We start from the raw sequence: 14,480 nt of genomic DNA on the forward strand, positions 1-14,480 counted from the left end.
CTCCATCATTCACAAGCCTAGAAATAACAACATGCAAGACAAAGAAGAGATAAAAAAGGATAAATTTCCGATGAACCAAAATCAAGTCAAACAGAATTGAAACCACAAACCTGATGTTGAAGACGAAGATATGATAAATCCCCATCAGCTAATGATTGAATTTATTGTACCTTAGATGCGAGCTTAGTTGTTGAAGGGATATGGGATTATGAGCCATTTTTTACAATTTAGATGGTGAGATAATAAACAAGATTATCCGGAAAATGAAAGGTGGTAACAATCCTGTTATAGCGGAAGTGATGGCGATAATTAAAATCGTTAACAAAGTGATTGAGCTAGGTTTCCACTACATGCATTTTGAAACCGACAACGCCTCGATTGTTAAAGCAATTAAGGACCATGATCTTCCTAGAACCAATTGGAGAACGGTGAAAATTTTACAAAAATAACCCACTTTTTCAAGGAAATTCCCAAAATACCCCTGGTTTAAAAAAATCCCAAACTACCCCACATTTAAGAGGAGTCGTCAATTGAATTGGAGACTCCTCTTAAAAATTGAATGGAGGCACCAATTGGATTGGCTAGGGCAGGTGCCCTAGCCAATCCAATTGGCGCCCCTGTGTAAGGCTTAAGAGGAGGCGCCAATTCAATTGGAGACTCCTCCTAAAATGCAATTTTTGTGTTATAAATAGATGCATTGTGTGAGTAATTGTTCCACATCTCATATAATCATTTGGCAATCATGTTTAGTGTTCGTCGCCGGTACGGTAAGGTGATTTATGCGAGAGACAAACCTCAGATGCTGATGCTGTTCTGGAACATCACTACGTTCAATCAACTGAAGAGGGAGCTGGTTCGTTGGTTAGATGGGAAAATACCAGAAGGGGAAAAAAATTAGAAGTATTAAGAGACTTGACAGTATCTTTGGTTGGGTGCGAATGAAGACCGATAAGGATACTAGAGAAATGATGTTCGGTCGAGACGACATCAATTTGATTGTTGTAATCAGTTAGAAATATTTCTATTTTCAGATAGCTTATTTTGTACTGATGTTTGTTGTGAACCTCGTTGTGACAAAAACTTAATGATATATAATGATTGAAGGTTACATACATACAATGTTACAAAAAGCTTAAGACCTAGATGATGCTCCTCGATTGGGACAGTTGTTCTTGTTGTGTCCTGGTTGACGATAGATACTACATAATCTTATCATTTTATCTGTGGAATCCATCTCTGTTCTGATACGTGTGCTGTTTGACCTTTCTTTTTTCTTTCTACGCATCTCGTCATTGTGCCAAACAATATCACCTTCATATGGAGGCCAGTAATCCAACATTGGTAGTATCGAGAAGCTTTGATTATATACATTCATGATGGTGTCGGCCTTGTACACATCAGATAAATGGTTGTAAGCATCTTGACGAGTATAAGCGCATGCTGCAATGATATGGGAGCAAGGTATGCGGAAGGCCTGGAATTTTCCACAATCGCACCAACTTCTGTTTAGTCTAACAGCGTAGGCTAAATTTGGTCTCCCCTCGTTGTGGTCCATTGTTTCCTGGACGCTGAAATTTTGCCTATGACGGTCAAAGACTGTTACAGCATGTGTGCTAGCTTTGATGCTCTCCTCTTTCATGACCTTCATGCAGCACTCACTGAATACTTGCCCGGACATTAGCACCGCACTCCATCTTTCACCTCTGGTTGCGAACGTAGAAGCCAACCTATAATAGGTTGATCTTACCAAGGCGGTTATCGACAGATTTCGAATTCCTTTGAATACCCCGTTCATGCATTCCACAAGGTTTGTTGTCATGTGGCCCCATCGACAACCTCCGTCAAATGCCCACGTCCACTGCGCTACTGGTATGTTATTTAGCCATCTCCCCGCGTCTTCATTAGACAGTCTAATTTCATCACGATAATATTGAAATGACGGCTGAGTTAGAGCATACCCAACATTCACCACCTTCTTGTGAAGATTCTTATCTTTTATAGCTCGCATGAAGTTTTGTGCAATGTGTCTGATGCAATAGACATGGGTAGAAGGAGGATCGTGTCATCCGTTGTCATGGTTGTTGTAGGCACTCTCAATGGCAGCATGTCTATCAGAAACCAAACAGAGATTGGCTTGTGGAGCCACATGCGTTCTGAGATGTCGAAGAAAGAAACCCCATCCACCAGTCGTTTCACCTTCAACAAGAGCAAACACAATGGGAAAAACATTGTTGTTGCCGTCTTGTGCAACCGCCATGAGCAACCTCCATAAGAAAGAAACCCCATCCACCAACCACCATCACCCTATCAAAGTCGCCTAAGCCAGAACACCAAACGATCATTCAACACCAACCGCCCCTCCTCCCACCGTAGCCAAGAAGCCCAAACCTCATAAAACCAAAACATCCAACAACCCTATATATACCAAACACCCCAACAACCTTTCCAACCTTTCCTCGACGCATCGTTCACACCCATGTCTCCCTTCAACCGTCCCAGTCGCCCATCAATGAGTCAACCATATCCCAACTTCTATGGCATGGGTCATGAGCTCAGCTACGGCGGTACACCATCGATGCATACTAAAGACTATGCCGACTTGTCTGACTACCTCAACAGACCTTCTCCTGTAGTTGGTAGTGACGCTCCTGGCCCCTCATATGCTCAAACACCGGTACCAAATCATCAACGTGGGTTAGGGTCACGGATTAGGGTAACTAGAGGATGTGAGACCGGAGGTCGGTTAGGTGATCCCGGTCATCACCATTAGGTTTCTTTGTGTAAACGACACATTTTATTAATATCAATTGGTCCTATATCAAATTTATCTATCACGTATACCATTTACAAAAAAAATAGCATTTTACACTAAGGCTACAATTGAATTGGCGCCTCCTCTTAAGCTCTACACAGGGGCGCCAATTGGATTGGTCAGGGCACCTGCCCTAGCCAATTCAATTGACGCCTCCATTTAATTTTTAAGAGGAGTCTCCAATTCAATTGGCGACTCCTCCTAAAAGTGGGGTAGTTTGGAAAAAATTTTGAAACCATGGAGTATTTTGAAAATTTCCTTGAAAAAGTGAGTTATTTTCGTAAAAAAATCGAGAATGGTTTGTAACCAAATTAGGTTGAAGGTGAATTGTTTCAAAAACTTTAGATTTTGTGGTAGAGAAAACAATAATAAAACACATTATCTTACACTCTTTGAAGTTAGGATTAAGAGTGAAAATGGACGGGACCCAATATTCTATCGGTTTTTTTTTTTTAAACTTATAATTTATTTTAATGATAAAATTGATGGTTTATTAGTTAAAGAATTCTTCTAAAAGCGAACGAGAAGGAGTACTAAAAGAAAGTCTTCTAAAAAAAACAAGGGTTTACCGATTGCTTCCTTTGTGAAGTGGATTGTTAATTGGCACATGATTCGTAGCTTCACCCACTAGTACATCCCAAATTGTCAATTTCCGATCCTCCAAGGTTTCTTCTACTCTTCTCCGTGCCGCGCACGAACCCTGCGTAACTGCTATCGTGCGCAATTCTCATCGAACGATTTCAGTACTGAAATATAGTGCGAATTCACAAGTGAGAGAAGGAGTATGGCTGATATATTTGCGTGGCTCTTCTCCTTCTTCACCCTTATTGCCTTAATTATTATCATTATTTACCAGGTTAATCCTTCTTCATGCTTATACTCAACTTCAATTGCCCCATTATTGTGTTATATGTTAATCTAAATTAGGGTTCTGTACTGTTCTGGTTCTAAATTAGGGTTATTCTCAATATCGCCAAAATGTGTTTTTGTGATTTGTAGTTTTCTATAGGAGTGTGTAAAGAATTTGGTTGTGTTTCAGTTCGTTCTCCATATGCTGATTTTTTTTTCTTCTTTCATTTCCTACAGTTAATGTGCCTGGCAGACCTTGAATTCGATTATATAAATCCTTATGATTCCGCATCTCGAATAAACAGAGTGGTTTTTCCTGAGTATATTATATTAGCTGCACTGTTCTGCTTCTACATTGTAACAGGGCACTGGATAATGGCACTGTTCTGCGTTCCTTACATCTACTACAATGTGCAATTGTAAGTTTTCTGTTAAATCTATAAATAAGCTTTTTGCAAGTTTATTGTCAATGAAGTATCTAATAGGAAATGATCATTGTTTGTAGTTGTACTCTGATTTGTGAGTGAATGGTTTGTGTTAGAATTTTGGGTTTTTATTGTAGTAGTGTACAATTGCAATTTTCCGGTAAAGAGTAACTCGCTCGTTGTATATAAGATTAAGTAGTTTGATTGCTATAATGTATGTTGGCTTATGCTTCATGGAATTGCTAAGCAGTTTTCGTGATGGCAATCATTACTAAATGTGTTGTTTGTTTCTGAGAAAACTCTTCCAGGGGAAGCATTCATGTGAGCACAGTAGTTTGGGAGAGGATGAAGAGTTGATTTTGAATATTGACTATTTGCTTTATAATGCATTTTTTTAGTCAAATTGCGGGAGTGTTGAGAGAATCAGACCAAACCGATTCGCCCAATTATCAATAAGTTGCAGGTCTTTCTCCATTCTGTTGTTTGGTTCAGCTTGGGTTTGTTTTGTTAAGAGTCTCGCATTGGATGAGATATGGTGAACGTAATTCTATGTTATTAATCTCGGATAGCGTTGCGTAGCTCCGCCCGTCTAAAATGCTATAGCGGATTGTGGGATGGCCGGCCGCTTTTGCAAAGTCTAAAAACCAATATACAAAGTAAACATAAATACTCAAAAATTGACTTACAAAATATTGAAGAGATCACCATACTTAATGGTTAAAGAACCTAAAGTATAGATAAATAAAACTTGAGCAGAGAAGAAGAATAAAACATAACTGAACTTAATGTAGAAAGAAAGGATAAATGATCAGTTGTGATCAAGAACATAACATTACTATTCAAAGGATTCAAATTGAAATTTATACCCTTAAACAAAATGGCAACAGTTTTAGAAAAAGAATGAGGAATTTATCCCCAAAATTCTAATTGTGATTTGGGGCTGTAATTAGCGGCCTCTAACCGCTACTGGCAGTGGTTCGCAGGCCAATAGTGTCGCGCTGAACTCTACCACCACTATCTATTTCGTTATAGCATGCAGTTGACAACATAGCGTAATTTTATAGGTGGGAGTGAAAGTAATCTTCATCTTACAAACTGTTTTATGTAATGAGGAGTTATACCCCATCTAAATTTTGATATGATATCAAAGTTTTATCTAAGATCCACTGAGCCACTTGCTATCAAGTCACTGCTATCGGGTCGCTCGGGTCACGCTCTAGATGTCCAATCCTGGGCGTGAGGTGTGTGTGTTAAGAGTCACATTTGACAAGATATAATATGAACCATCGTGTTATAAGTGGAGGCAATCTTTATCTCACACACCGATTATGTTAGGATGCGTTAGGTCCAACCCAAATAGGTTTGATTTTTAGGGATAAGACTGATAGTGCTTTTTTATTACGAAAAAGCCACAAGAAATTTCTTCTCTTGGTCTACTATCAATCTTTTAGCTGCATTATTCACTTTATGTGAAGATGAAAGCATTATAAAATTGATTTAATTTTTGTAGGAAATCAAAATAATGAATCAATCAGGAACAGCGGTTCAATTTCTGAGTTTAGTAAGGTCCCATGACATAGTTTGATTTATAAAACTAGATGATTAATTAAGGTTCATTTTGTGCAGTTCGAACCTCAACCATTAACATCCTTAGTATTGTAAACCAACAAAAGCCGTGATGATAATAACATCCATGGTACATGACTGCATGAGACCGAATGAAAAACCAATGTAATAGCTGTAATTTAATTTTGGTTTATACGTTGCAAGTGCAATTCTTGATACTACGAAAAAATGCGGATAAATGCAGCTGATGCAACTTCAATTGATCATGGATGCCCCAAAAACCTTTGGATGTGTTTGTTGTTGGTTCTTAAATGCAATGTATGCAAAATTGCGAGTTAGATTGCAGGATTGCATGAGTCTACGTTTCAAACCTCATCCTCTGTGCTGCGTATTGCATTGATCATTCTGGATTTGATCAATTGGGTTGGAGTTTTTTCTTGGAAAAATCTTAATTTGTTTTAGATTATTTCAGCTTCGGGCCGGATCCGGAGAAACCAACCATTCTTCTATGTTTCTCTCGAGTTCTTTTCGCACCCAATACTCTTCGCTTCTTGCAACGCCACTGCCTGTGACTTGACCTCCTCCTCCTCCTTTATTTCCCTGTTTCTGACCATTCTTCTTTTCTCTCTACTGCCAAGCATGGCGGCACTTAGGGTCTCATAGAAATTGGGAAATTTTTAGGGTTATGTGAGAATTGGGCCGAATGGGCTTAACGTGTTTTTTTAAAGTATTTTACGTCATTTATCTTGATAAACCCAGACTCATCAATTCACCCTCTTTATTTCTTCATCCTTTGTTCCCATTTATTTTACCTATTTAAAGCATAGTAACACTGTAATGTAATTTCGATTAAAAAACACTATAATATAACAAGCTAAGTAATAACAATGTGACATAACTATTTGAGAATATATTGCTTATAGTGTGGGGGGAGTGGGCAATTATCCTGCTCTCACTTTTTCAACTTAAAATTAAAGTCATATTTGTGTTGTTGGATATATTAACGCCATTCATTTCACAGACCCTTTCGATACAGCAATCTGTATTTACACTTTTATTTTAGATTAAAAAACAATAGGTAAAATAAGGGTTGAAAATGATGAGTAATAATAAGGCGGTTAGGGCAGATAATATATCTATTAAGGTGTGTAAAATTCCTGGAGATAGAGGCATTGATTGGCTCACTAAATTTTTTAACGAAATTATGAGATCAAAGCAAATGCCGGATGTATGGAGAAAAATTACTTTAGTTCCAATCTATAGGAATAAGGGGGATCTATAAAATTGTGCAAATTATAAGGACATTAAACCTATGAGTCATAGCATGAAGTTATGGAAAAGAGTTATTGAACGGAGATTAAGAAAAGAGATTAAGAAAGGAGACTCAAGTTACTCATAATCAATTTGGTTTTATGTATGGGAGATCGAACTTGGAAGTGTTCTATCTACTCCAATGTGTGATGGAGCATTTTCAGATGGATCAATAAGACTTGCATTTAATTTTTATTGATTTGGAGAAGACATATGATAATGTCTAAAGAGATTTTGTAGAAATCCCTAGAGAAGAAAGGGGTTAGGATTGCCTATATTTGAGTTATCCAAGATATGTATGGGGGGTTTCGACTAGTGTGCGTAGTCGGGTTGGAGAGACGAAAGTCCCCATTACAATAAGATTGCACCAATGTTCAACCCTAAGCCCTTACCTTTTTACTTTAATTTTGGATGTATTCACGGAACACATCCAAGAGCTAGCATCGAGATGTTTGCTTTTTGCATATGATAAAATCCTACTTTGAGAGTCAAAAGAGAATTTAAAAGAGGTTGGAGACTTAGAAACGCATGGCTTTTGCCTAATCAGAAGTAAGACGGAGTATATGGAATGCAAGTTTAGCAAACATGGAGGTGAAAATTGGAGATCATATCGTACCACAAGTCACACGGTTTAAATATCTTGGATCTGTAATACAAAATGATGGAGAAATAAATGAGAATGAAAACCATCGAATTCAAGTTGGATGGCTGAAATGGAGAAGGGTCTCAGGGATTTTATGTAATACAAAAGCACCACTAAAGCTGAAGGGAAAAATTTATTGAGATCTGCAATATTGTACGAGACAGAATGTTAGACGGTTAAGAATCAACATGAGAATAAAGTAAGTGTATCAGATATGAGGATGTTGTGTTGGATATGTGGTAAGACTAGACGAGATAAAGTTAGAAATAACAATATTAGAGAGAGTGTTGTGGTAACATCTATAGTAGAAAAAAATAGTGAAAAATAGACTTAGTTGGTTTGGGTATGTAGATAGAAGAACTGTCGATTCTGTTGTAAGGGGAATATATCAGATAGAGAGGATTCAAATAACTAGAGGTAGAGAAAGAAGACCTAAAAAAACGATAAATTATTAAGAAAAATGTCTAAATTAACAAATTTTAGATAAAAACATGGTCTTGGATAGAAATATTATTATGAAATTTGATTCATGTAGCCGACTCCACTTAATGGGATAATTATAACTTTTTATCATGTTTATAATGTTTATAAGGTGTAGTGCTAGTTTTATACAATGTACCACAATCGTGTTGTGCACTATTAGTTTAAAATGGGGGTGGATTGTTTTCTCCCTTTAATTATTCAGCTTATAATAAACTGGAGTGTGCATAGTATGGTCCTGATAATTGCATTTTTCATTACTTTGATCAGGTTCAGACAAAGAAAGCATCTGGTCGATGTTACAGAGATATTCAACATGCTCTCTCGGGAAAAGAAGCAAAGGCTTTTCAAACTCTTCTATCTCATTTTTATCCTATTCCTCTCCTTATTTTGGTTTGTGACTTGAAAGAATGCTTCTCATTCATCAAATTTTAAAATTAAAAAAAATGCTGAATGAACTGACTATTTTTGCATTTGCGTTTTGCCGCAGGTTGATCTACACATCATTGGACGACCATGATGATTAGTCGGTGTTGATTGCTTTGTTTTGTGGAATGCTTTCTGGAAGTGAGCTGCCAGACAAGTTGAAATGAGAGTAGCTAGTTACTTCCCATATTATGGACTAACTTATACTCTAGGTCTGGGTTGCCTACCCTTCCCGGCTAGGTGGTTGGATAATAAATTCTGTATATTGCTATATTTAAATTTGTTTTATGGTGCGGATTATGTGTTTTTTTCTCTTAGTGCTAACTTCTCTGCGAGTAATGCTATTTGAAATCGTACGAGGAATGTAGTTTGACACTCTAGATAGTTAAGGCAATAACATCTTATGGTATTAAAAAACAATAAGGCAAGAGCAAAGTGTTGGAACGAGGAATGTGGTATAGGTGTTGGATTGAATTATCTAATGGAGTTTATTTGACTTGAAATGGCATAGGCTCTACGATGTCCAATCCAAAAAAAAGATTGAGTCATGCATTGTTCATAAGCTTACAATGTCCAATTCAAAAAAGATCTAATCATGCATAGTTCAAGTCCCCTCATTGAATCAATATGAGGACGAGGTACAGACGCTACTCAATGTAGAATCGGCAGTCTAATGAGATTATATGGTGCATAAGCTACTTCCAATGTCATCCCCCAAAATAAGCACATCAAGAACTAATTTAAAATAGAAAGTGCCTCTGTCTATCTTGGTCATTAGATATACAAACATGTAACTCCTATCATGGTATTACCTCAATGGTCACTTGAGTAAAGATAAAAACAAATAAGAATGCATGGAAGCTTAGTTTCATTAAAAGTAGGAGGTTCACTCCATATATGATAATTCATTTTAGACCCTGTTTTGTTTTGGCATCAAAATATATTTCCAGGTACATCTATATTCCATACATGAACATTAGAGTCTATCGTAGAGTCCGGTAAATTTTAACTCATAATTTAAGATCGATTTGGTAAGAGGTCACTAGAATCGCGATCTCTTGAAGGACTTGCAAAAAGAATCAATTATGAAAAATCAAAGTACGGAAATGTTGAATGAATAATCCAAACGTCAAAATTCATCATCATCAAGAAGGCACGCATAATTATAAATGTAATATCTAAGTGTATGTAATATCTAAGTGTACGAATTTGCTGCTACCTAAGCAGCAGACTAACATAGATCATATACCATAGAACATCAGGGAGAAAATGAAAACTCATTTAGAATATGAATAGAAGAAAGATATTGATGATTGAATAGAATGATCGTATCGGTCGAGATAACTCTTTTATTGAGAATGATGATGATATAATAATTAAATCACATTTTGTAATGGTACGAGTCTAAGCTATCAAATCCAAATACATTATGGATTGTCTACCAATAAATTCCACATCTCAAATATCATAACATGTCTAATGCGAGACGCAAAACCACAAGATCTAAAAGGCTCGTCTGATTATAAAAGGATGACTCATCACAACAATCTACCTTTAGGTCATCACCAAAAACTTTTGAAAAACTAATCAAAAGAATTATTATAAATCTAGAAGCATCAGCATATTCATAAAATTTTAATAATATGGAACATATTCAAATCAAATAGCCATCATCAATTATCTCTAAGTCAGTTATAGTAACAAAGGCATGCTTATGCATTATATGTTGGAACAAAATGATAACAAGGTATTTAAAGAAAAATAGGGTATACTAACAAATATTCAAGTGTGCGGGATCATAGACTAAACTTCTGAAGAAAACCTAATACTGGTACTGAGAATGGATATTTTAAGAGAAGCTAAAGATCCAAATTTTAGAAGATCAGAAGCTGAAGATCAGACTTTGAATGACGTCAACCTCTGAATGACGCTAGCCTCTGAAGATCCGGACTCTGATGATCTAGACTTTGAAGCATCAAGCTCTGAAGATTCAGACTTTAAAGATTCAGTCAATACAAGGATCGAGGAGGTTATGATAGTTGACTATCAGACTCTAAGGACATTTTGTCTTCTTCTGATCACGTGAAGACTTAAGAAAAAATCCGCAAAAGACAACTGAGATGCAACATATAATTCCTTTTGTAGCAAATGGATTTTAAATGAGCTTTAAACGATATTAACCATATCAAGAAACATGTCAACGTCTCTGAATCAAGCTTCTCAAATACTCTATTGTGCAAACTCTTCAAAGACTCTTTCATTTATCTCTATATAAGGAGCTGAAGACTTGAAGAAAAATAACAAGCTATTAACAATAAAAGAGATGTTACTCTGTCAAATAAAAAGTACAAGTTTAACTTATAATTTATTAACACTTGTATATTCTAGAAGTTCTTTAAGTCTCAAAAAATCTTTATGTGTTGTATTTTATCTACACCTTTGATTGTATATCAAGTGTACTTTTTCACAATCTCTTAACTGTAAGTTAGAGTTTAAGAAGTCTCTTGCTAAGTGCTTGAGTATTTGAAGTTTCTTGCTTGTGTGCTTGAGCATTAGAAGTCTCTTGCCTAAGTATTTGAGAATTTAAAGTCTCTTGCTTGTGTGCTTGAGCATTAGAAGTCTCTTGCCTGTGTGCTTGAGAATTTGAAGTCTCTTGCTTGTGTGCTTGAGTAATTAAGTCTCTTACTTGTGTGTTCGAGCATTTGGAGTCTCTTGCTTTATGTTTTGGAAATTGTAATCATTTTTGGTTATAGTGAAAATCTCTTGGAAGTACAAGGGGACTTGACTATTCTCGATTTTGGGAGGAACCATGATAATTGTTTGTGTCTCCCTTGATTTCCTTTCTACCTCTAAAGTTCTTTAATCCACTGCTAAACACTTAACTTTGATTTAGATTCTAGATCTTGTGTTCAAAATCGAATAATAGATTTGCATAAAAGAAAAAGAAAGCTAACACAATTCAACCCCCTCTTCTAGTGTTTTTCTCACATTCATATGACATCAGAGCATGGTTTGTGCTTTTAACACTTAATAGTGATACATAAAAAGATCCTTAGATAAAAACATGACTGATATGTATGAAACCTCTGGTGGTCCTAGAAACACTGTTGTTGTAAACTATGATTATAATACCTCTGAAAAGAATAACTATACAACTAGACCTCCAACTTTCAGTGAAGATTATACAGAGTTTGAATGATGGAAGAGTAAAATGTACAATCGCATCATAGGTCTTGATGATAAGTTGTGGGATATTCTTAAAGATAACATTAATATTCCAGTTAATGGATTAGGATTGGTAACTGACAAGAAAAGTCTCACACCTGCTCAAAACAAAACTTATAGGAAACATCACAGAGTTAGAAGCATTTTGATATATGATCTACCTCACTTTGAGTACATCAAACTTATTGACAAATTTACTGCTAAAACCATCTTTGGATCCTTGGTTGCTACCTATGAAGAAAATCAGCAAGTAAAAGAAGTAAACCTTAACCTTCTGGTTCAATAATATGAACTGTTCAAAATGAAGGAGGATGAAGACATTAAAACAACATTCTCAAGGTTTCAAGTTCTTGTATTTGGACTTCAAGTTTTGAACAAGAGATATACAACTTCTAATCATGTCAAGAATATTCTTAGGAGTCTTCTTGTCAGATACAGATCAAATGTGTCAGCTATTCAGGAAGCCAAATACTTAATCATTATAAGTCTTGAAAGTCTGATAAGCAATCTTCAAAGTCATGAGATGGAGCTCAATGGAGACAAACCTATCAAGAAATAAAAGTCTCTTGCTTTGAAATTTGTTGCTCAACCTGTCAAGTCTTCTTAAAAGTAGGAATCTGAAGAAGAAGTTCATGTAGGAACTTATGAAGAAGATTCCGATGATGAAGAAATGGATTTCATAATCAAAAGATTCTAGTATCTGGCCAAGAAGAACAAAATATTCTCTGGAAAAAGTAGTGTCTTCAGGGGATCAAGCTCTAGAGAAAAGAAATATGATCATAAGGGATGATTCAGCTGTAAGAAGTCTGGTCACTTCATTGCTGACTGTTCATAAGTGCAAAAGGACAATTCAAAGAAAAGGAAGCTATCAGAAGGAAAGATTCATAAACAAGTTCAAGAAGAGTCTCATGGCAACATGGGATGATCTTGACAATGAAGAAAACTCTGACAAAGATGAAGAATAAGTCATTCTAGCTGTGATGGCTCTTACATCTTCAGAAATAGAATCTGACTCAGATTTTGGATCAGAGTCTGAAGAGGAAGATGAGACATTTTCTAAATTATCGCGCTCTGATTTGATTACTTTTATTCAAGACCTTATGGGTAATTATCAAGACAAACTCAAACATATGAAAATATTGAAAAAGAAATATGATATATTAAAAGATGAATTAAAATCTTCTTAGAATAAATATGAAGCTTTAGAAAGAGATCATATTGCTCTAGTAAAATAAATGTCTGATAAATCTCTTAATGAGCATGAAATGAATCTTCAGGAGTTTATCATAACTGGCTTTAACAAAACAAAGCTTACATCCATGATTTATGGTGTAAGCATAAGTAATGGAGGGTGTCTTGGTTATTCTCAAAAACCTTTTAATCCAAGGTCTGAAATCATGATTAAACAAATAGAACCTTATTCTTCAAGCTTTGCTCAAAAAGAGCTAGATTCCTATTTTGTACCTGTTATTGACAAAGCAAAGGTTCTGAACCAGTTAGAACCTAAAACTATAGAGTCAAAGATTCTGAAGAAATCAGAACCTAAGACTTCAAAATCAAAGGTTCTGAAGAAACCAGGACCAAAAACTATAAAGTCGAAGGTTCTAAAGAAACCACAACCTAAGACATCAGAGTCTAAGGTTCTGAGACAAAGGCTAAGATTTATTCAAGACATCAAACTTTTAAACCAAAAGTCTTGAATGATTCTAAACCTTACAATTTGAAATCTAAGGTACATAATAAGAAGAAGCCTGACAAAAATAACCCTAAAGGACCCATAAGAATATGGGACCCAAAATTGAAATTGTTTTTACATCATATTCATCGCCAACAAGAAGACACGCATAATCGTATATGAAAGATCTAAGTGTACGAATTTGCCACTGCCTAGGAAGAAGACTAACATAGATCAAATACCATATAACATCATAGAGAAAATGAACACTCATATTTAGAATATGAATAAGAGAAAGATATTGATGATTGAGTAGAAAGATCGTATCGGCCGAGGTAACTCATTTACTAAGAATGGTAATAACAGAGTGACAAAATCACATTTTGTAATGGTATGAGACTAAGTTGTCAATATATATTACGAATTATCTACCAATAAATTCCACATCTCAAAGAACATAACATATCTAATAACGAGACACAAAACCACATGATCTAAGGTGCTCACCTTATTATAAAAGAATGACACATCACAGTAATATACATTTAAGTCATCACTAAAAACTAATGAAATCTATTATCAGAAATCTAGATGCACTAACATATTCATAAAATTTTAATCTATACAAAGCATATTCAAACCAGATAAGTGCCATCACTTATCTCAAAGAAGTGGAGTTAAATAATGGAAAAATGGAAACATTTACACTATAAAAGGAATTATGTTATTGTTGCTAGTGGATCAACCTATCATTTAAAGATACATTTAAATGAAATATGTCATGTTTACAAGTAGCTAGTAGCACAACAAAAACAAAAGTTAAACTTTCAGCCAACAAAAATAATGATTGTGTTACCTTGGATTTTCAACATAAATATTAATGGCAACTAACACAAGGGCATGCCATGGTGAGGTGTGAAGTCGAACATGGTCAATCGAAACCATAGGTTGATTTGATGACTTTGACCTGTTGAAAGATGATGTGGCAAATTCCAGTCGAATCTTGTAGCCAAAGGTCAAAGAGTATTTGTGGAGTTTGTACTTAGTAAAATTTCCAATATCAAGGTT

The 14,480-nt window shown here is 35.6% G+C and overlaps 1 protein-coding gene across 1 annotated transcript; it reads left to right on the top strand.

The window, feature by feature from the left end:
* The first annotated feature begins 3,311 nt into the window (after nt 1–3,311).
* On the top strand, nt 3,312–8,829 carry LOC127074121 (protein cornichon homolog 4). Its single transcript, XM_051015414.1, has 4 exons — nt 3,312–3,668; nt 3,899–4,080; nt 8,357–8,479; nt 8,577–8,829. Exons 1-4 carry the CDS (start codon nt 3,597–3,599, stop codon nt 8,611–8,613), a joined length of 414 nt encoding a protein of 137 aa, XP_050871371.1. The 5' UTR covers nt 3,312–3,596; the 3' UTR covers nt 8,614–8,829.
* Nucleotides 8,830–14,480: the final 5,651 nt, after the last annotated feature.

Source organism: Lathyrus oleraceus, chromosome 4 (assembly GCF_024323335.1).
Source record: "Lathyrus oleraceus cultivar Zhongwan6 chromosome 4, CAAS_Psat_ZW6_1.0, whole genome shotgun sequence".
Classification (NCBI taxonomy): Eukaryota; Viridiplantae; Streptophyta; class Magnoliopsida; order Fabales; family Fabaceae; genus Lathyrus; species Lathyrus oleraceus.

Excerpts from the sequence above, each read along its gene's own strand:
- LOC127074121 (XM_051015414.1), top strand. The coding sequence starts at position 3,597 with ATGGCTGATATATTTGCGTGGCTCTTCTCCTTCTTCACCCTTATTGCC. Across the intron at positions 4,081-8,356 it reads ATCTACTACAATGTGCAATT|GTTCAGACAAAGAAAGCATC; the intron begins GTAAGTTTTCTG and ends TACTTTGATCAG. Across the intron at positions 8,480-8,576 it reads CTATTCCTCTCCTTATTTTG|GTTGATCTACACATCATTGG; the intron begins GTTTGTGACTTG and ends GTTTTGCCGCAG.